The sequence below is a fragment of the Rhipicephalus microplus genome, chromosome 1 (assembly GCF_043290135.1).
Source record: "Rhipicephalus microplus isolate Deutch F79 chromosome 1, USDA_Rmic, whole genome shotgun sequence".
NCBI lineage: Eukaryota > Metazoa > Arthropoda > Arachnida > Ixodida > Ixodidae > Rhipicephalus > Rhipicephalus microplus.
Genome location: NC_134700.1, coordinates 207,588,389 through 207,610,595, shown reverse-complemented (window position 1 = coordinate 207,610,595; position 22,207 = coordinate 207,588,389). Strand labels below are relative to the sequence as shown.

General features: G+C 42.0%; 1 protein-coding gene across 2 annotated transcripts in view; it reads right to left on the bottom strand.

Moving 5' to 3' along the window:
* Nucleotides 1-21,711, bottom strand: part of yrt (erythrocyte membrane protein band 4.1-like yurt) — a 36,788-nt gene extending 15,077 nt beyond the window's left edge. For both annotated transcript variants that reach the window (XM_075891106.1, XM_037412607.2), the window contains exons 1-12: nucleotides 21,394-21,711; nucleotides 19,939-20,043; nucleotides 19,747-19,789; nucleotides 19,032-19,110; nucleotides 14,918-15,015; nucleotides 11,967-12,087; nucleotides 10,244-10,331; nucleotides 9,699-9,857; nucleotides 8,413-8,582; nucleotides 7,156-7,383; nucleotides 6,092-6,261; nucleotides 4,273-4,563 (exon numbers count right to left, since the gene is read on the bottom strand). In XM_075891106.1, coding sequence (XP_075747221.1) covers nucleotides 4,273-4,563; nucleotides 6,092-6,261; nucleotides 7,156-7,383; nucleotides 8,413-8,582; nucleotides 9,699-9,857; nucleotides 10,244-10,331; nucleotides 11,967-12,087; nucleotides 14,918-15,015; nucleotides 19,032-19,110; nucleotides 19,747-19,789; nucleotides 19,939-20,043; nucleotides 21,394-21,525 — 1,684 coding nt within the window. In that variant the 5' untranslated portion in view covers nucleotides 21,526-21,711. The remainder of the gene's footprint in view (nucleotides 1-4,272; nucleotides 4,564-6,091; nucleotides 6,262-7,155; nucleotides 7,384-8,412; nucleotides 8,583-9,698; nucleotides 9,858-10,243; nucleotides 10,332-11,966; nucleotides 12,088-14,917; nucleotides 15,016-19,031; nucleotides 19,111-19,746; nucleotides 19,790-19,938; nucleotides 20,044-21,393) is intronic.
* Between the last annotated feature and the right edge of the window lie 496 nt (nucleotides 21,712-22,207).

The following is a 22,207-nucleotide window of genomic DNA, read 5'->3' as shown; positions in this document are numbered from 1 at the left end:
ACAACCTCATGAACATCGCTTGTAGTTTGCCCAAGAGCTCCAGCACAGCATCCAAAATCTCATCGTCTCAGAAATGCTGCTGTTTTGTTGTTTTGCATCTGTAATAAATTTAGTTTGTTTAGGTTTTGCAGCATATTGTGACCTCTCTGGGCCACTTTCAGTGTGAAGCGATGAAAACCAGGGACTCTGATTTTAAATGAACTGTCATGCATGGAGACCTGTTCAAATTGTCAGGACCTTTTCTCCCATAGAAATACATAGGGCTGTGCCGGGACCAGGGCACGAATTCGAATAAACGAGCTTTTACAGAGGACCACTTGTATCGCCCCCAATATTTGCGATAACAAACTTTTTTGGAAAAAAAATTGTGCACTGGGTAGTGTTATCAACAATCCACAAAATATTCCCTTTGTGTATGCCTGTCATTATGTAGCATATCTTCACTGTGTCAGTCATTTTCTTAATTACAGAGCGCAGCTTACCCACAGTTGAGAGAAAATGTGTGACGACATTTGAAAAATCACTGATGCAACCAGAAGCATCACAGATTATATTGCCTCCATAAATGCGCAGTAGACCATGTCCTAGCAGCAATGACAGTGATGTTAATTTATAACACTAATGAGCTCATTGGTGGACAGGCACAAGATAGCAAGAATGGCAAAATTACGTAGTGCTTCTTGACTTCAAATTAAACTGAATGTTCGCAGACTGCATCCAGCTAGAACTGGGGAAAAGAAAGCACTGCCTTTATGCATAATTACTGATCTCCAAACTTCGCTGCCACATCTAAGCAAGGAGTGTTGGTATAGTGGTAGGCAAATCAGCAAAACAGGCCAAACAATAGTATCGAACACCAAGTTTAAGAGAATATTGATGAACATAACTGTTTCACCACAGTTGAAACAAAAAAAAATTGTCTTCTTGGATTGCAGAAAAAATAGCACACAGCAGATACCACATCATAATGCATACCACACGCATGCACATCTTGGAGGGAAAAAAAAAAAAAGAACGCACCCTACAACAGCAGGTTCCGTTTCACTACAATGAAACCAAAACCAAGCTGTGGCTCAAATGAATAAACAAGAAATAGTATGGGCCAGGGGTTCGCAAATTTTCTGACCTTGGGGAACCGCTACAGCTTCTGCAAATATGCTACGGAACCCCCAACTATCCTCTTTACACTGATATACCTATAACACAAGGAAAGTTAAGGAAGTGGGGAGGTGGTGGTGTTTCTAGATCTACGTAACCGAAGTATTAACGCCACTGCATGGCCCTTCTATTTTCAATATTGAAGGCCAACACTGCAAATGTGAAACTTGCATTAATACAAAGAGTTGCAATTCCTGCTTTAACATGCCCCCTTCTCTGCACCGTTGCTAGAATACTAGAGCACCCACTCACCATACATCTATTGTATGCTTCATAAACCACACACTGTAGACAGTGCCTTCACATACGCAAAGTGCTAGACATAAAAAAGCCCGTTCTATATCTTGCAACAAAAAAGAAATAAAAAAGGAAAGAAACAAAACCTGTCATGCTGCGAATTGATCACAGATTTTAAAAAATTTGTCTTCGCCAAGGACGCCGAAATAGCACACAACATTGAACAGGCACCACATCATAGTACATAACACACACATGCGCGTCTTCAAGGAAAAGAATAAATCCTACCACAACAACAGAGAGTACATTTGACTACAATGAAACGAGCATCTAGCTGTAGCTGGTGTCCCCACCAGGACTAACTCATAAAATCCATTGAAGCTGTCCAGAATCGTGCAGCTCGCTTCATTCCTCATGAATACAACAGACTATCTAGTATAACAAAAATTAAGCATTCACTTTCACTTCCACATCTTCAGACACGTAGGAATATTGCTCTAATCTGCTTGCTACACAAGACAATTTACAGTAACCGTCAAACCACATTGCCTCACACACAACCACATCTCTATTCGAGCCGTCTCAACTATAGTATATGCTTTTCAACGCTTGTCAGGGCGAACGCACTCATAAACAACTATGTTTCTTTCCCGGGGCATAAAAATGTGGAACGGGCTCCCTGAAGCCATTGTAAACATACGTGAGCCCACAACATTTAGAGATAAGCTAACTCTATTCTTTTCCTCAGATTTTCTGCATACAAGTGCTTTATCAAAGAAATTCATTGGCTTATTGCTATACTACCAGTTGTCACTTTAATATTTCATAAATTTATGTTGTATTTGTGTATAGGATAGATTTTTAATATGTGGTTCTTTTTCACACATGGATATATCTATTGCGATTGCCTTAGCGTGTTTTGTTATGCTTCATTCCATGTCGTTCATTGCCTTTTTAAATCACCTGTTTTTTCTATTATATTGTTGAATTCGCCACATCTTGCACAATCTTCTAGTTTATGTTTATTACTAGTCTTATACCCCCTCCTCACACAATGTTCCAAACATGGGAAGCCGTGAGGTATCCGTATAAATAAATAAATTAATTAAAGTAGCACAGACACAAAAATTTTGCACCTAGTTTTTTTTTATTATTCTAATTGTCAGCTTATGACCCACTTATCAGGGCTTAAAACCTCATTTGCGCGAGTGAACGACGGTTGTTTATATAGAGACGTTTTTAGAGCATCCAGTCTCAGTTTCGGTTTCAAAGAGCACTGAGCTAGGCAGGAGCAGTTCCGGGGGCAAGGTAAATACAGCTGGCCACGTGTCCATGCAAAAGTGCGACGTGTGCGCCATGTGCGAGAGCACGCACGAGCGGGAGCACGCACGAGCGGGCGCCACACTGACAGCCAGCACACGCGAACCTGCAGGTGCGTGCCAGCAACTAGCCAACGTAAACTAGGCTATTTTTGCCCTAGATATTTCGCAGGTGTGTAGGTCTCCACAGAAATCTAGCTCACCCATTATTTCACCATCGAAATTTTGTGTCAGTGCTTCTTCAATAAACAAGAAATACTATCAACCAGGCATTCTCAAGTTTTCTGGCCTTGCATCGTATAGGCGAGCTCGAATGCTCACGTAGCCCAATAGTGGCAAGGAGCAATGAAGAAAATAGACAAAACAGACAAGTGCACTGGCAAATCAGTGCTATAAAAACTGTGCCATATGAATTCTGAAGTGCCATGGCCCACAAACAAGGCACTTTAGGTCCTCTTTGATGCCGTTCAAACAGCCGATACCATCTCCCATCTCTTGGCTTGTAGGTTTTTTTTTTTTTAATCAATTTCCACATATAAGTAACAAAGTTATGACTGCGCTTGCGAGAATTTCCAGTGCTTCATGTGTGCTGTCACCATGGGTCTCCAGACTGCACAAATTTCATGGTGCGCACTATGACTATCAGTATCGAGCACCATTACCGCACCACTCTCACTTCTCAGACTGGACACGATGTGTGATGGCTTGTTCTGACCACTTATGAAACACTGTAATGCCCTTCACAGGACCACTGGCATGAAAAACGATATATAACTATATGCAGTTACTATCCAAGTTACAATAGCACGCAACATAAGTAGAAAAAAAAGTTGGAGGATGCTCGAGCATCGCCTTCAAGAGTAGAATCTGATAACGTAATTGGGCCCCATAAGCATCGCCTTCTTAATTGCTAGCCTGGCTTCGATACTCAGTGAATGTCTCAACCATGCTGTAAGAAAATGAACTGCGCACATAACATTGGCCATTTCAAGCTATCCTCGAATGTCTACAGCAAGTACAGTCGTTAAGTGCCTACAACACCCTAATCTTCCTTTTGAAAATCAGCAAAAGGGCCCACTACGCATCCGTAAGGCAACCCATGAACCTATGCAGCTACTTACTCTGTTGATGCTTTCGCAACTGATGATTATCAAGTATGCCTGAGCTTTTTGTAATGGGTGGGCCTTTCCACCCACTCTTTGCACAAAATCCATGTTTTGATGCCTGGCACAATTTTACGTTCCTGCCATGCATTACTACTCGCTTCAAAGAAACTCCTTCCATGCTTGACATTCATACTGTGTTTTTTCCGAAGCAGTTCCAAGCAATACAGTGGCTCTACATTGGAACACCTGTTTGCCACGCAGATGGCCTGGGTTCAATTCTCACTCGGACTCAAGTTTATTTTATTTGCATCTTTCTCGATATTTTGGTCATGGACAAAACGATGATTTCTCAATCCCAACCAATAACGCCGACACCAAAATTTATGCGGAACGAGTTCTTTAACGCTGTCACGTTAAAGCTAGGTGTATGGAAGCAGAAAGCACCAACTCACCTTTACGCTTGTCTTCTTCCGCCTTGGCCTTGAGAATGTTGCACTTCATCTGGTCAGGTGGTATAGGCTTGGGCATGCCACTGCTCGTACCAGCCTTGGCCTGGTTATTCTTGACACCGCACGAAACCACGGTGACAGTGCCAGCTGCACAACAGTCCTTGCCACTACCACCACTCATTCCTGCCGAGCTGTTGCTGTTGCTTCTGTTGCTATTGCTTCTACTGCAGCTGGTCCCGCTTGCACTGCAGCTACTGTCCAAGGCCTTTAGCCTCCTACTCAGCTCCTCGGCATCTACGGATGGACAAAAATGAAACAAAATACTATGTAATAATAAATCGCATGATGACGTAACCTTCCTTGGTCTGTATCTTTTGACTTAAGTGAAAAATTGATACTTCGTGCAACCAAATTATTAAATGACAGAAAAAAATTCAATGCAGGTTTTGGCAATGTGCCAATTGATTCTTTTCACGAACTGCTAAAAATTGAGGCATCGTACGAATCTTAGAATTTACATAGCAATCATACCAGTTTTAAAGTACGCCCACAAAATATGTGGGAACTATCTTCGTACTGCCCCTCAAGGAATGTCATACGCCTGCAGTAGGATACTCCAAAGATGACGCAAAAAGGCATAACCTTGCATAATGGAATGCATGAATGTTTGTAATATTACGTTGGGAAGAGTTACATAAACCTGCAGCACCAAACTAACGAATCACAGAATTAAAAATTGCTGATGCTCAGGCTCCTATTAAAATTATAAGTTAGTATAGGTCGGTCTTTTTTCAGGTAAATTATTCGTTGTCGTTATTCCTATACAAGAAATTATATGACCTAACAGGTTTAGGGCTTAAATCACAGGTATGCATGTCCTACAGCAGTGGGTGGCAACCAGGAGTAGCAGCGTCCTTGCTTCAAGCAGTACAAGTACTGCACTTGTGCTATTTACATTATAGCACGAGAAGTCTTGCGAATGATTTCGCTTCAGGGTCAGCAGCCTCTTTTTCTAACTGAGCCACTCATTATTTCTAAGGAAACCAACGTAACCAGACAAAAATCAAGATATATGTATGTTCCCATTGGTTTCATTTATAGGTTCTAATGTCTTGAAATGACTTAGGCTAAGAGAGACGCGTGAAGGGCTCTGGATAATTTCAACCACTTGAGGTTTTTTATTACACATAGACACCACACAGTACATGTGCCCCTAAGCTTTTCATCTCTATTGAAACATGACCACCAAAGCCAGGATCAAACCTACATCTTTCTGGTCAGCAGCCAACCACTGTGAGCAGCACCGTGCATCTATGTGGTTGTATATTTTTGTTACCATCAGCTAAATACAGGAGCTTTGACTAATATACTCTATATACGTTAATATTATTTTAGAGCAACAATGGCAAAGGAAGTGGAAACAGCCACACTACTTTCAAGCAAAATCTTAGAATAGAAAACCTTGCAGGCAGTAAGCGATAGCAGTGTTTACCTGCTAGAATGAAAACGTTGGCAGTGGCCTTATCTCTAGTCAGGGTATTTATGGCTGCTTATCTATCACGATAACTTCAGCTACACAAGCAGGAACATTTCAAATACATCTGTGTGAAACCAGAATTGCAAAGTGTTGCGACATCTTACAGGTGTCCGGCAACACGCACACATACGGCTAAAACCAGAATTGCAAAGTGTTGCGACATCTTACAGGTGTCCGGCAACACGCACACATACGGCTAAAACCCTATATCAACCGAAAAAAAATTGACGAATTCCAAAAAAATAACCTGGACGATCGCAATGGATTAGGCACATTGTTTTTTACCTGGTTCTGGTTCTGTAGGAAGGTCGCCTTTCTTGTAGACAGTCAAGTCATTTCTAGTGTCTGATGCTGAGCTTGTTTCCTTGGCAAGGGAACGAATGAGGGTGTCCAGCCTGTTTTCTGCCTCCCCAGTGGCTAAAACAGGGCTAGAAGATTGCACATCATCTGCTGGGCTGCACAGAACAAAAAAAAATTTGTTAATAAAAAAGCACTAAGCTTTGCAAGAAAAATGTGCTCACTATCCTCACATGCTTAGCAAGAACCAGCAAAACCAGGATGATTAATAACGAGGACTGACAATGACAGAAAATTGTATATAACAGTGTTTTCTTTTTTCAAAGGTACAAGCCGGCTTTACAGCCTTGAAAGTACAGTCAAACCTCGTTAAATGGACTCTTGAGGAACCAAGAGAATCTGTCCCACTTAATGGGAGTTTAATTTACCGAGACCGATGTGCAGTGCTCATGGATTCAAATGCAACCTTTTTTTTAAAGCAACTGGTATGCACAATTGCTCCAGATTTCATGTCATGTCTTGACAAATATGGTCTGTAAAGACGATGTTGGCTCTGATCTATGAATTCAAATCGAAATTGCACCAATATGACCCAAACCAAAGACAGTACAAACGAGAGTATGCTAGCTACTAAGCCCCAATTTGTCCTGCTTCAGTCCGTGAGTACTGCTCAAGGTTACAGCCACAAAATTTTAAAAACCAATCGAATTAGAGGCAGTTATATTTAAGAAATGATTCTGTTTCAGCGATGTCACTTTGTGAGATTTTACTGTAGATCACAAACGCCTTTTTAGTGAGGTCTTGCTAAAGCTTGACTTGCTTTTGATTGCGCATCGGTGCGGTCCACATAATGTGAGGCCAATGAACAGGCGGCAATGCTGCTTTTGTTCTTGCAAACAATGCACAAGTGGTCGCACATAAGTAGGTGGCCGTGAATGCTAGCACAGGCTCTCTGGGTCCTTTGCAGACCAAGCATTTGCTGCTTATGCAGAATGTGACCGACTACTGAAGATTAGAATGAAAAAAAAAAAAAAGATGAGACACAGACTTACATGTTCTCTATCAGCAGTGGTCCCACTGTTACATCCAGCGGTGCTACTGGGGCCAACTCCACACTGTTCTCTGGATCCGCAGCATTGAGGGCTACACAGTTTGGAAGAGATGCGCGATGACGACTATCTCTAGTGGTGCGCCTCGAGTATCGCTGGCTGGGGCGCCGCTCAAACTGAACAGTACGCCTCGTGCGGTTTTTCTGCGTGGCTTGGAACTCTGTACGTCCACTGCAAAAGAGAATTGAGAATTGTCCAATCAACCTTACACAAAATAATTGGCAAGCTCAATAAACAGCAAATGGAGAGAAGCTGAATACAGTTTCTAATAATTCCACATTTCTGTTGGTAGTGCAAACAAATTCTGAGTGCAGATAGAGTTACAAATGTTCTTATCATGCTTCGAAATAGTGTATCCGATGGAGGCGGAAATGTTGTAGGCCCATGTACTCAGATTTGGGTGCACGTTAAAGAACCCCAGGTGGTCAAAATTTCCGGAGCCCTCCACTACGGCGTCTCTCATAATCATATGGTGGTTTTGGGACGTTAAACCCCACAAATCAATCAATCAATTGAAATTGTGTAAAAATATACAAATTAAAAAAAATTACAGTAACGCTCTCTGCCAGAACATGTACAGCACTCTTGCACAGGGTCTACCAAGGAATTAGAAGTCAAGCACTAGCACTCTTTTCAATATCTCTTTTCTGTCATCATTTACTCCCCTTACCCCCTTTCCCAGCACAGGGTGGCCAGCCAGTCTAAGAACTGGCTACCTTCCCTGTCCTTTCACTCATTTTTTTCCTCCTCCTCCTCCTAGCGCACTTTGCTCAGACAGTGCCAGCTTAATACACCTGTTCTGGCGGTGCCCCACTTTAAAGAGTGACAAAAACATTAGGTCGTCCAAGCGGGATGCTGCCCTACACAGCTCGGATTTTGAGGCACAGCTATGGGCAGTCCAACAGGCCTGTGTCACAGCAGAGAGGCTAGGCCTATCTGTCACGAAATGGCAGTAGCTTGCTACGTGCTAGTTCATGCATCGAAGGACCCAAATAAAGGCATTTATCACATTCCATTCAGTAGAACCTTACAGGTTCACTTAAGAGGTTATAACATCACTAAAAATCAGTTGCTATGACACTAGCAGCAAATTTAAGTGTCATGTTTCAAGACTAGTATTATACTCCCGAAAACTTGCAAAGTGTTGCAACAGTCTCTAACCCCCTCATTAAGTACACACACAAATTTCACTGTATGTACCTGTATCGAAAACGGGAGCCCATGCGGAAGAAATTCTGCCGAGTGTTTGGTCCTCTCATGGTCTCCTTGAGCCGGAAGAAAGCATGGTGTTCCACAGCACATTTCCACAGGTGCTTTGCTGCCTTGGGGTTGTAGAGGCGGAAGACAAACGTGTGTTCTTGCTCACGACCCTGCATAGATGGGAGTGTCGTTTTCAAGATAGCACATACACTATGACAAAGCAAGACAACACCTATGTTTTCTTTTGTATATCAAAATTTTTTCTGTACTTTATTTCACTCATTCCAGCTTACAGCCACATCTGGAGGCTAACGGTACTGCATAAATAAATAATAAATGAAAAGTTGAATTCAATTACCCTCTTTTTTTCAGACCACCTTTCACTTCATGCAACTAAAATATTCACTCTTCCAACCACAAAAATAAGATCAATAACAAATTTAGTGGTCAACTTTAAAATAGCAATTTAATAATGTTATGGTTCTGTGCATTTATTGCCAAATATTTACATTGAGAAAGAAAGAAACAATGTAAACAGCTTTCTCTAATGCAGATGCAGTAGCCTTATTGCACAAAACAATTAAGTGCAATAATGCTGCCTCTATTCTACTATTAGAAATACACAAAAATGCAAACAAACATGATACCTCCTTTTACATGTATCCTTACAACACAGTAAATCATATGCATCAGACAAAAAAGAACACCAGAAAATTCACATTATGCAGACTTAAACACATATTAGAATACTTTTTATTTCACAAACACTGATGAAATTCAATACATCACAGGAAACATTAAAAGACACAATATTTTTCAGAAACTAGAGTGATATTTCCAGACTGAAGTGTACCAGATTCATTTTCGTGTGGGAGAAGTTCATGTTGAACATTGGCGATGGGCTTGATCACCAGTTTATACGAGCATCACAAGTACCATTTCCAAATTAAACAAGTAGCACATGACTGCAGACACAATTAAAGAAGCTATTATTATTCCTTTTTTTCCCTTCAACCCGCTGAGTGGCAACTGAAGCATAGGCTGTCAATCATACAAAAATAAGGGACAAGAAGCATTTTCTGCTATAGCCTCAAGTGCAAAATGACAAGGACATTTGTGGACCATTTTTAGTCTCTTCAACAAGCATCTTTTTCTTTTAAAATGATCTAATAATAACACCATTTCATTATTAAAAATATAGCCCGGCAGCCCTGTATAAGTAGCATTTAACTACGTGGGTCATAACTAAAAGCACGTTACAATTCATGATAAAAGTTTTTCCTCACCTCGTCGTCATCCTCCACAACCACAAGTGTCAGCTTCTTACTCTTAAAGTCGAGCCGCGTAATTTTCGGCCAGAAGAAAAGGCCGATCTTGGTTTGCTTTTCAAAGACTAGAATACCAGTTGGAGTGAGGCCTAGCGAGTATTCCTGGCCATCTTTCCCCTGGAAGGAAGGCACACCAAACATGGCAAAACTCAACGACAGAACCAAGAGTTTCGTTATACCTTTATCTGTTGTGTACTATGAAAAGCGAAGCCTTGCAAATGCAAATGATTATATGATGCAATAAATTTATTTATTTCTTTTACATGTTAGACTCAAGGAAGCTTACAAATCTGAAAAGCACTTCTGATTTGACACATTGATCACGCAGTGATGCATCCTTCATGAGCTTAACTACTTATCGCAATGCCATTTGAAAAACAATGTTTAAGACTTTGCAATGCATTAAATTTGTGTGAAAGTTGTAATACTAAGAGTAATGCTTAGTAAATTCATTGTACTAAGTGCATCTAGTAATAAAAAAAGAGAGAGAGAGAGAGACTTACCATTACAGTATGCATATCAACTCCATACATTTCAAGCCACTTAACCTTGCTCAGGTAGTTCATCTCAGCCTGAGCAGGTGTCTGACCCCTGTAAAAGAAAGCCGTGCATTGTTAATAAATCAACACGGTTTGTTATCAGACAGTAGCTAACCATGGCAAGAGGCATACAACTAGTATGTCACAGAGGGCATCCCGGTGGTTGCGGAGCATACTGTAATAGTACACGCTTCACCAATATGAAACTGAAATTGGCACAGAAGCAGGAAATATGCCCATGCTTTTTTAAAACTGTGCCAGTTAATGACTATGCTTTATGAAAATATAATGACTTGCTAAAAATAAAAAATTAAAATTTAAGGCCAGCCTAGCTAAAATATAAACTTCACTTGCTCTAGCACTGCACATGGTTACTTCGAAAGGCTAACACTTTAGGTGGCTTGGTGATGATTAACGTTTTTATGAATTAGTCTAACTAAGGAGTGAAGGAACGAAAATGGAGACAGAGGCACTCCTGTTTATCTTTGTGGGTCGATTACTACCTTTATTTTGCATTAATTTGTTAAAATGTTATAATACATTACATGTTTTGCAGAGAAAAAATTAAAAAGCAATATTACTATATTCTTTACTGAGAACAGAAAAACACAAAAGGAAGGCTTGCTTTATTTCATGGACTACAGCGATATACTGAGCACAGAAAAAGAGACTGCCGGTGCAAATTGTGTGCACATTCACACGGGAGAAGTACCTGTAGCAATGCAGGTAGATTACTCACACACTGAAACGTGACATTCTTTTCTACTAAAAGGACTGCAAAGAGCAACTGTTCATGATAACTGCATCATGTCACCGCAAATGTGGCCTCCAAAGGTAATGTTTGCTCTGATGCACATGCCCGAGTCAAAATTACACTACTGTGACACAAAGTATAGATGCTGGAAAAAGTGCACTCATTACTTAGCCTTAAATTTTTGCATTCCAATCCGTGAGTGCAGTAGATATTATTCTACCATTCAAATTCAATACTGAGGGCACACATCTAACATTGTAAACTAGTGGCTACAGCGTTGCGCTGCGGCACTCGAGGTTGCAAGCTTCATCCCAGCCACAGAAGCCGCATTTCAAAATAAACAAAATGCAATGATGCTTGTGCACAGACATAACGAAAACACGACAGGTTCTAAGATTAAACTAGGTTGCAACAAGGAGTTCCAAGACACAAGAAAAGATTACATCTGGAGCTTCACGATGAACTGACAAGTGGAAACAAGATTCACACATTTCTACAAGTTCACCAATCAAAACCAGCTCTAAAAATATCCTTCGAGTTTCGCCAAAATATTTACTATCTACAAGGAATTCATTTTGCCCCAACCGTATCCCAAATTCATCTGGTTTTCGGAGAAATAAGGGCAAAAAACAACAGATGGCAATTTGTGTCAGCAAATCAATGCAGGATTTTTTTTTAAATTTTACTCCTGGTTAACCAACTAAGTGACAAAACATACAATAGCCCATGATCAGGTGGTACCCAGTGCTTTCGAAATCTAGATGTGACACTGTGACAGTCATTTAACAGAATGCGTGGTAGACCTGCTTGAATCAGACTACAATGTACTACAGTGGAGCAGACATTCGTTTCTCCACACGTGCACAACTTATAATTCTAAGAACCTCAGAGGCAGAGTACAAAAGCTAACTAAAGAAAAGAAAGAAAACTTACTTCAGCTCCTTAAATGCATTGATGATGTCCAGCTCCATATCTTCCGTTTGGTCTTCCGTGAACCTAAACTCGGAGACGAACTCCGGAGTATGCTGCTCAGGGTCATAGTCACCCAATTCAGCTGCAAAAATATTCACGACATTACAAACCTGTCAACTACGAGGAAGTAATGCAGTTGAACCCATCTCCTTAAAATATTCTCAATATATAAAAAATATTTTATAAATTATTACTTATATGCAGAACAATTTTGAGATCCACCTTCACGAACAAGTTCGTTACCGAACTGTGTTGCTCACAATCTTAATGTCACTAAAGTCATCTTAAGCGAATATTAGCGCGACGTAAACTGGGACGGGAAAGAAAATACAAACTACAGCGCTGTAGTTTGTATTTTCTTTCCCGTCCCTGTTTTCGTCATGCTAATATTTGTTTAAGATGAAAGTGCACCAACTCGCCCAATCGTCTCTTCTGATGTCACTAGAGCCATTGGCCGCGAGACCGAGCAGAGCCGCCGCCTGGCGGCAACTGGCCGAAATGGAGAAGTGTGGATTGCTCCTTGCGTTGTCTGATAGCCACATCGTGTTTCTATGTGCACTTATGTCATGCACGTTCTCAAAGTGTGGTTTTTCCGGCCTTGTCAGCGCGAGTGTAACTGTTTTTATTGTATGCCTGAAACAACCTGAAACGACGTGCGAAAGCATTTGGTCTTTCTCAGCTGCTAATGCTTATTAATAAGATCGGCGAGAGCAACTTTCCAGAGGGCTGTTTATTGCTGTCGTATCCCCATTCATTCACCAGAATAATTTCAGAGTGGGTGAATGCAACATTTTATAGCAACTTGGTTGAAAAAAAAAAAGAATGGGCTCCAGGACACGCACTTGCGCGCGGTTGGTAGGTGTACAACTACGGCACTGTAGTTTATTGATCATGCTTGGAGCCTTAGTTGTGTTTATCTGGCCGTCGTACCTTTACATAGAAATATTACTATCACATAAACAGTGAGACTTCGGTAATTACACTGTACTTAAAACAGAGTTACCGTGCTCAACCGTATGCTTAGATTGAGGAAGGCTTTACAGAGCCCAGAAGTTGAAAATCAATTCAGACAGCATGCCCTATATATAATGTCGTATAAAAAATTTCATCTTTTTTACATAGGATTTGTGTGGCACTGTTATTGACTGACGAAAGGCAGTGGCAATTTTTGTTTGAAAAAAACAAACAAACAAAAAAAACATGCTTGTCCCACTAACCAGGCCTTTATAGTAGCACCGTGATGCATGTAATCCATCAATGAAAGTTTTCTGCTGAACTCTTATATAAGATTTTTACTGGTGCAAGAACATGTGCGCACACTTAGTAAACGCAGTGCAGCGCAAATCGCCGTCAGCCACTAAGCTTACCTGATAATAGACTTATCGACTGTCTCATATAGCATGGCGAACAGAATGAGAAAAAAAAAATCATGTGCCTACAAGGTGCGAACAGTGCTACAGATATGCGGGCTTTCTACGATCTTTCTTTCTCTCTTTTTTGTAGTATGCAGATGACAGAGATGTGAAGTAGTTCAGTCATGCTACAGCAGTGCGTAGCAGGTGGAACACAAGCTAACCACATACAAACAACACAGCAAAGGCGTGATTTAGTGAGAAAGCGTTAAGAGAGCCTCCCAGGGCGAGCATCCCTATAAATGTGCTTAACCCGCGGGTAATCTTAACGTTGCATAGGAGTTGCGCACTGATTCAGTAGATAAGGGCGTAGATATTAACAGTAAACTGTAGTCAACGCATTTTATCTGTCCACAATCGGCTCAGACCGCACGCAACAAAGCGCCGCTGCGTATACCGTATTGGTATACACACCGTCAACCGCCTATTCACACTTTCCCGGGGCAGTGCTGCCACCTATAGCCCAATCTCGCCGCGAATATACCCTGCACTCATTTAGCAAAGTGTTTTATATCACTGTTTACCTCTACAATTTCTTATTAAAAAATAATAACAAATTCTGTATTTTCTTGTGCTAAGTTTCCCGCTTATTCCAAATTTTTTATTACTATATACACAATTACAATTTAAAAGACACTTTCCTACTACAAACACTAGTTTGCTTTGAGATATAACTGCTTAAATATATTATTACAACATGCCAGCAGGAAATCCAAGAAAGTGTAAGAAAATGAACTATTACATTTAAAGTAGTTAACATGCATGAATTGCTTTAAGGAAACAAACTGAAGCAGCTGTAGTATGAACGAGCCAGAGTGTCATTCGACACTATAGCAAGTGACCCAGTTTTGACTGATAAATTCTTTTTTGAGAACTGTACTGTTGTTACATTTGCCTCCACAAGTTCATAATCAGGACATAAAATGAAGGTCATAGTCTAATTTTCAAATTTCATGTCAAAATCCCTGCACCCAATGTCTTTGTAGCACTACAGAATTGTGAAGTCTTTGTATTTTGACCAAAATGGCTCAAATTTCCTAAAACTTGCATGTTGCATCCCTTAACTCCCAACAAATGCAATGCAATTAATTTTCACTGATAATGAGTTATGCAAGCCCTAGCAGGTGCACTATTCAAGGCAAGTCTGTATGGGAACTTCAAGGCAGCATAGCCACCTGCCTTTTTTTCTCACAGATTTTCTGGCCTATGATGCAAACCCTTTTAATGAGGGTAGTACTTCCAGTATTGCAAAAGGGTTTAACTTACTAGCTACAGTGGCATCATTTTTCTCTTTAGTGTAAAGTGCTAAAATTAACGCAGCTAAGTGTTACAGGTTGAAAGGTGTAGCTACGCAAATTGCTACACAGCAAGAGACTAGCACAACTTCAGAACAATCATACAGACGTATGCATTGTGTGCGGCACACCTAAAAAGGCAACATGTAACTGCAATATGCAACCTAGCTGCAACGAAGAAAAAAGAAAAGAAAAAAGAGCTTACATTGCAGAGCATAGGCGCTCAGTTCGACTGCCGTCTGGTAACTGCACGGCAGCCTCCCAGAGAGGATGTCCTGCTTCAGTTGCAGGAAGAATAAATACCTAGAGAGAGAAAGGAAGAAAAAAAAAAGAATGCAGGCGACGCTACGCTTGGGCGAGTGCTTGAGGCAGCACAATGCCTCCTTCCCGCATGCCTCAAATTCAAATGACAGACGGCTGCCGCTTCCCTCGCGTTATCTTTACTGCGATCGCTTGCGCCTTCTCTACCCCTCAGCGCTCAGGAACAATTTGCAACAGGTTGCCCTCTCAGGCGTAACATTGTATTTCCGTCGTGCACCGAGTGATGCTCTCTCTGTTAAAAGATAGTTGCAGTGTATTCGCAATTGCCTCTGTCTGTGGTGTGCAGTGCTCTTTGCACAATCCTATCTCTCAATGAGCAAAAAGTCAGTGAATTAAGAGTATGACAAGTCAATGCAGAAAGAAATCCATCTTGATTTTTTTTCGCTACAAACAAATGCATAATTGGAATCCTGAGCAATAAAAATAATGCACCCAACTGTTCTTACATGATCAGAGCCTCGCATCCAGTATAAATCTCTTGAAATACCTCTACATTATTCAGTATTATTTTCTTCATTCGTTTTCCTGCCTAAAGAATTGCATTCCTCTTGTTGCACCAATATTTAAAGCTTGATATTATCGATAGCCTGAAAACAGATATTTTAAAGACATATACCCAATGTACAGAAGTGCATGCTGAAATAATGCAGCTAGCAGCTGTACATATGATCAGGAAGCAATAGAGAAATAGTATTTTGAGCATACGAACTGCATAAATACCAACATCACACAACTTTTGAATAGATTGTTGCGTTTGGCGAGCCACCCTTTTGCAGCAGCCGCCAAAACGGAAGAAAGGCTGCCGCCTCAATTTGTAGAGATAAGAAGCAGCGCGAAGACGCCCTGCTGTTTTCATGTACTGGGTGGTGCATGGGTGAAATCACAACGGAGCACTGCTATCAATGAGGCCGGCGCAGAGATGCGACACGTGGCGTCTTTGTGCCCCCAAAAAAAGCTACAATGCCGAGTTTCCGTCCAAGATGGACATCGCACCACCGCGCTGTGCATCTCTGGCTAATTAGCCGTCGACGCTCAAATCAGCACCAGATGTCCAGGCGTTGGCCCCTCGGAGGCGTCTAGACCGCGACCGCCGTTCGACAAAGCATGGGCGATTGGCCCAAGCGGCGAGATGACAAACTTTCACCCCGCTCCCTGGAAGCAAGATTCGCCGAAGGAGGCAGCATCACCGGGACTATACATGTGCTTTGTTTGTGTATGTGTGTATGTTGGGGGCGGTGCCGGCATAATGATCCTCGTGTGCACGGTGGGACCTTTTATTGGACAATGCAGTATGAACCTATTCTATGATCTAGGGATCTGGGGAAAAGAGAGAGTATTTAATGAGCCCTCGTGGGCTGCTTAGGGTGTTGGTTCAGACGTGCTTGTTCTATGGAGAGCCTTACAATGTAGAACTTCTTATTGTAGAGCTTCAAGCCAGAGAACTCGTGCCATGTAAATAATGTTAATAAACCCTCTCTACTAAGTTCAACCTCCTCCTGCCTCGCCATCTCCATCCTGGATCTCCAGTGCCTGCAAACCCTGGTTGCAACAAGCTCCACAATAACTTGCTTTTTTTTACATGTAATGTTTCTAGCCAGGATAATTAAATTTGCTGCTAATAGGTGAGCTTTTTAGCACTGAAGCCCTGACATTCTTGTTCCAGCAATAAAACATCTTCTAACTAGGAAAAAAATTTTTTTGCACAGAGAGTGAGATGGCTCTTCACATAAATACTAAGAATCCTGCTTATATGCTTTTGTAAGATGCTGCCACTAATAGGTAAGGGTATCGAGGACAGCAAGGCTTTAGGAGCATTGTGCTGCTGTATATATCATTTAACATACTCCCGGCTGCGGCGGGTGCATTTCCGGGAGGCGGAAATGTTGTAGGCCCGTGTGCTCAGATTTGGGTGCACGTTAAAGAACACCAGGTGGTCGAAATTTCCGGAGCCCTCCACTACGGCATCTCTCATAATCATATGGTGGTTTTGGGACATTAAACCCCACATATCAATCAATCAATCAATCATTTAACATATTGAATCTTTTTTTCTCTTCCACTTTTACATTGTACCTCAAGACATTTTTTTTTTCCTCAACATTAAACTTGTCACAGGTTTTCTTGCATTCTGAGAGTATGATATTCCCAACTGTTTGTTCACAACCCAACAGATCTTAGTTAAGAAGCTCATTACTTTATGTCTATGATCTGAAAACATGCAAATATTTGCAACAGGAAGCCAAAGCTTCAAACAAAGACAGAAGCACTTCATTTCAAAAAACAAAAGAGCAAGATCTGCTTTTTAGCCATAAGTGTGAATCTTCAATTCCTAGAGTTTCTTTTTAGCTCTAAGGCTGCCTACAAGAGACAAAAAAATTCAGAACCTCCTAAATGTTGCCACTTGAGGCTTACTTACTGACTAGAACTGCTCATTTGAGTATATACAGCATTGTTTTGCACATATTTGCAGCAAAGTAGGTTGCTGTTCTCAATGTAATTAAGTTTTGATTAACTGGGAGATCACAAGATCAACCTTTCAATTATAACTGGCGAGGCAGAAGCCTGGAAATGTGATTACAATTTCAAAAACATTACCAATTTAAAAATGATGCTTTCCTTTCAGTCTAAGTTAAGAACATCTTAAACCTCAACTTTTTTTATTCTTGAGGAATTGAAAGGATGAAAGGTTAAACTTTATAAAAATAACACCTTTTTTTGCTGTGTGAAACTTCAACTTGAGTTAGATAGAATGGGAGAGTTGATAACCTATAGATATCACATAAACTTTTGGTGAGAGAGAGAGAGAGCTTTATTAAAAATAGACGAACCTTGGTCTGGATTCACTAAAAAAAAAGCCTATGTATCAGACAGGCCTAGAAACATTTAAACTTGGAGCATTAATAAAAGACCATGTGATCTATGCAATTCAGGAAGAGACAAAAAGCAAGTATCATCAGTTTAGACAAGCGCATAAATTAAGAGTGAATCAGCATTTATTTGTTTGGAGAACTGTTCTGCTGAGCACTAAATTGCAAGTGATCGGGTAACTACTGTTACCCATTAGCAGTAATGCGATTCTGAAAACATGCCCCTCTCTATTCTTTCCCAACCCTCTGGCTGCATTTTCGATGGAGGCGAAAATGCTGTAGGCTCGTGTGCTCGGACTTGGGTGCAGGTTAAAGACCCCCCCTCCCCCGAGTCCTTCAATACAGGGTCTCTCATAATCATACGGTGGTTTTGGGACGTTCAACCCCACATATCAATCATATCAATCTACTGCCCTCCTTCTACAACTTCTGCAGAGTGTCATATAAAATCAATTGCTCAAGATAGTCGCAGTGGCGTTGTAAGTTGCAATTTATTTATTTTTTCGTTCCTATATATGAATGCAACAAACTCTTCTCTAGACGAAAAAGGCTACAACCAAAGCAAATGCAGAAAGAAGCTATGTTTAAACATGGCTATCTTATAAAGTTATGTTTGAAGCACCATACAAGCATTTTTAGCATTCATAACCATTACAAAAGTTTTATTTTTTATCTTACTTGACCTCCACCCAGGCTAATAAAAACAAACAAAAAAACACTGGTGAATTCAGCCTTTTATGATGACAGACATATAACACGTAAACCAAGTTTTTCACTTTGAATAATAAGACTGACCACACTGTCATGTGATACTTGTTATGGCACTAAATTTACACTCAACATAGTTTTTCTTTTTAATTATAATTGCTTCTCCTCAAGAATATTACTGAGAAAGGAAACATTTTCTGTCATACTTATCAGCATCCTCTGTGGTAGCAGAACAAACTTTAAACAAATGCTAGTAATACCAAGCAAATGAAGGAAGAAAGGCAATGAAAAAAGGTAAGAAATAAAAAAAGGTGATAATCAAGTTTGGAGATGCTATTTTGTAAATCTTTTTTTTCTAAGTATGTTTAAAAAGTGATTTTTCCACAAGTATGTTCAAAAAGTGATCAAACAGATCCCACACACCTGGTCAGCTCTTCACGCAGAGTGTTTGGCTCTGAAGAGTAGAACTTCACTTTCAAATGCAACGTGTATGGAGGCCCAACTGAAAATGAGTAAAGGTTAGTATGATGAACAGAGAAGCACAACACTACAATATCATGTGCACATGCGGGATGCCACAATTTGAATTGAGAGTGTTATAAATGTTGCCTTTGGAAACAAGCAAGAGAGCGATCTTGTTTCCATTACAACATCTTAGGGATTCACAGACACGGGCAACTTTCAAAGAGGGTGAAAGACCATACTTGGTAGACACAATTAAACTTTGTATTTAGAATGCCCAGTGGTATACAGCTATGAGCTTGCCAGCTTTGGTTCCCATTAACATAATTGGAAGTAATACAATATATGCAAAAGATCAGGGGAAGATTAAGAGCAGCACACGTTTTCTCACACAATATGATATATCTGTCTATGATACAGTTGAAATTATTTGAATGATGTGCTGAAACAAAAGTTTGCTACAGATATCACTTCTTGTTTTTTTTTTTCATTACGCTTTGATCAAACATCTAAAGCACAAATAGCTAGGCAAGGAACAGGTTGCTTGCCAAGTTACACCGTATGTCTTGAGGTTTGAGCAGCAGAATTGTCTTCAATGCTCTGATAGACACACACACACACACACACACACACACACACGTGTGTGTGTGTGTTCAGCCACAAATAATAAACTTACTCTTGACTTGCTTCCGAACTTGTTTCGTGACATCAAGCCAGTGCTGCAGAGAGACAAACAAATTCCGAGCGATTACTGCACTAGGTAAACACTGGAAACGGCACATTGCCTAATGTTTAATTACTGCGGTGCATGACTCATTCAACCAGACTCCAATTTTACTAAGGTAACAATGTAGTAGACGAACAGTACCTGGACGTGGAACGGATCCGTGAATTGTAACCCGAAGTAATCTTTCTCGATCAAGTCAATATGATAAAACACTTGTTCTAAAAGCACTGATCCAAGGGCCTTTTTCTGGAATATGGAGAAAAGAGAAGGACAAGGGGTACGTGAAAAAAAGTGTATTCACTTAAAAAAAAAATAGCATGAAATATGAAAGGCATTCGATGTAAATGCCCAGCAGTGAAATCAAAGTAAAAGCTCCAGCGTTTCTCTTAATGCGAAGCCGTGAAGAAGAGCCGAAGGATCGGAGTATGCAAGGCGATCCGAGTTCGCAAATAACTCGTCAATAACAAAGCTCTATTGAAACCACCACTGATCCTCGTTTCAAAGGAAATGAACGGTGCACTGCGGCAGTCCTTGACGCACGCGGTGATGCGAGCACGATGATCGCTATCCGAGCTTTCGAAATGCGCCGTCGAAAACAACGAAAAGCTCCCACACGAGAAGGCTTGCAAAATGTGTTATTCTGCCGAGTTACGCAACGAGAGCAGCAGTTGTAACGTCCATCGCCCCCCGCTACGTCGCGCAACCTAAAACGTTGGCATCGGGAATAACGCCGAAATCGGCAGTTGCCTGACAACTGCTGCGACCAGGAACGAGCAACAATGCGCGCGGTCTTCTATCTTCCGTTCAAAAAGTGTGCTAACTGGTAATCTTACGTTATCCTCTAGCCGCGGTAACCCCTGTGCTATGTTATTGCTTCGGGTGCGATTTAATCCACACAAGGCTGTCGCATACCGTCTACAGCCACCTGTTAATGCAGTCGCAATGAACGTCGAACCACGTGCACCTCGTCTACACATCTGCAGATGTTGCGAAGCGGACGATCGACACATAAGAAAAAGGAAATAATCACCCGAGGGAACGGTGTGCATCGTCGCGTTTCAACAGCTGGAAATCGGTGCCTTACCTGCGATCACCGACCACCCGTTCCGATCGCGTGCATGACGCGGAGATTACGGTGAACGCACCTGCCCCGCCAGGTGTTCAACTTAAAAAGGCGGAGAAAGAGCGTGGGAACGTCCGCTAGCGCGTTGATCGCTTGTTTTTCTTTTGTAAACTAAGAGCATCGGTGGATGTTTGTTTGGCCTCAGTTGAGTATATACCACGACGTCCTCAATATGGCATTACATGCACTTGAGACAAGCTAGGGGACGCGCGCGCTTGCACTTTGTTCAGCGGTTATTTAACCGCGGGCATTTAAAAGCGGAGCACAGCGCGCGAAGAAAACGTACACACACAAAATGCAAGCCCCGCAAGCGGCGTGAATGACATCGTCACCGGTTGCTGTCGCTGCAGAGAGCAGGGAGAAGTGCGGAAAATGAACAAACAAAAACTGCGGCGCGGGGCAGGGAACGGGCATGTCTACGCAGGAAAAGTAAAGAAAAAGCACAGGCGGAGAGGCGGCGAGGCCTAGCTCACCGGGACGTCGACGCTAAGGTCAGTGCCGTCCAGTAAGACCACTTTGCAGGGCAAGACATTCTTGGGAGACGGTGCGCCCGCCTTGTCGGCCCTGGCTTGCCTACTCCAGCGCTTGCTCAGAAAGCGGAACATGTCGTCGCGCGCAGGTATCCAATGGGTCGTCTTCGCAGTCCTCCTAGCCACAAATCGAGCGCGCACATATCACAACCGGCGTCGGCACGTTGGCCCGGCGTTGGTCATCCGAATGAGCACACCACCAAGACACGGGAAGCACCACAACAACAGCAGCACCGTGACCCCATCCGGAGCCGAACGCACACAACACACTCCACCCCAAGGCAACCACGGCGGCGAGTCGGCGACTGCTCGCTACCTGCGCTGGTGCCGTTTTCCACCGGAGACGGCGCTTGCGGCGCTCCGGCAACAAACCAGCTTGCCTGCTTGCGCTGCTGCTTGCTTTGCGCGCACGCTTCTCGCTCAGCCAGCGACGGCGGCAACTGGCGCATGCGCGGTGGACCCCGCGTAAACCGGAATTTGACGCCGTTTGCGTTGGTTTTTCTCGGCGCTTGCTTTCTTGCTTGCGACGTGCGATGGTCCGGCGAGGCAAGCCACGCTGCCGCGTGGATTTGCGGGAAAGGCGCGACCTCCGTCAGCTCTCACTGCCTCTTCCGCGGTTAGCAGCCAAGTTTGCGCGGTCTTCACTTAATTTTCCCGGTCGCGTAACTAAGCCCGCCGTCATGCTGTGAAATCTTCATTCTGGTGCTTTTGCTATGTCAGAACCACGATATTTCCATTGATTGATTGATTGATATGC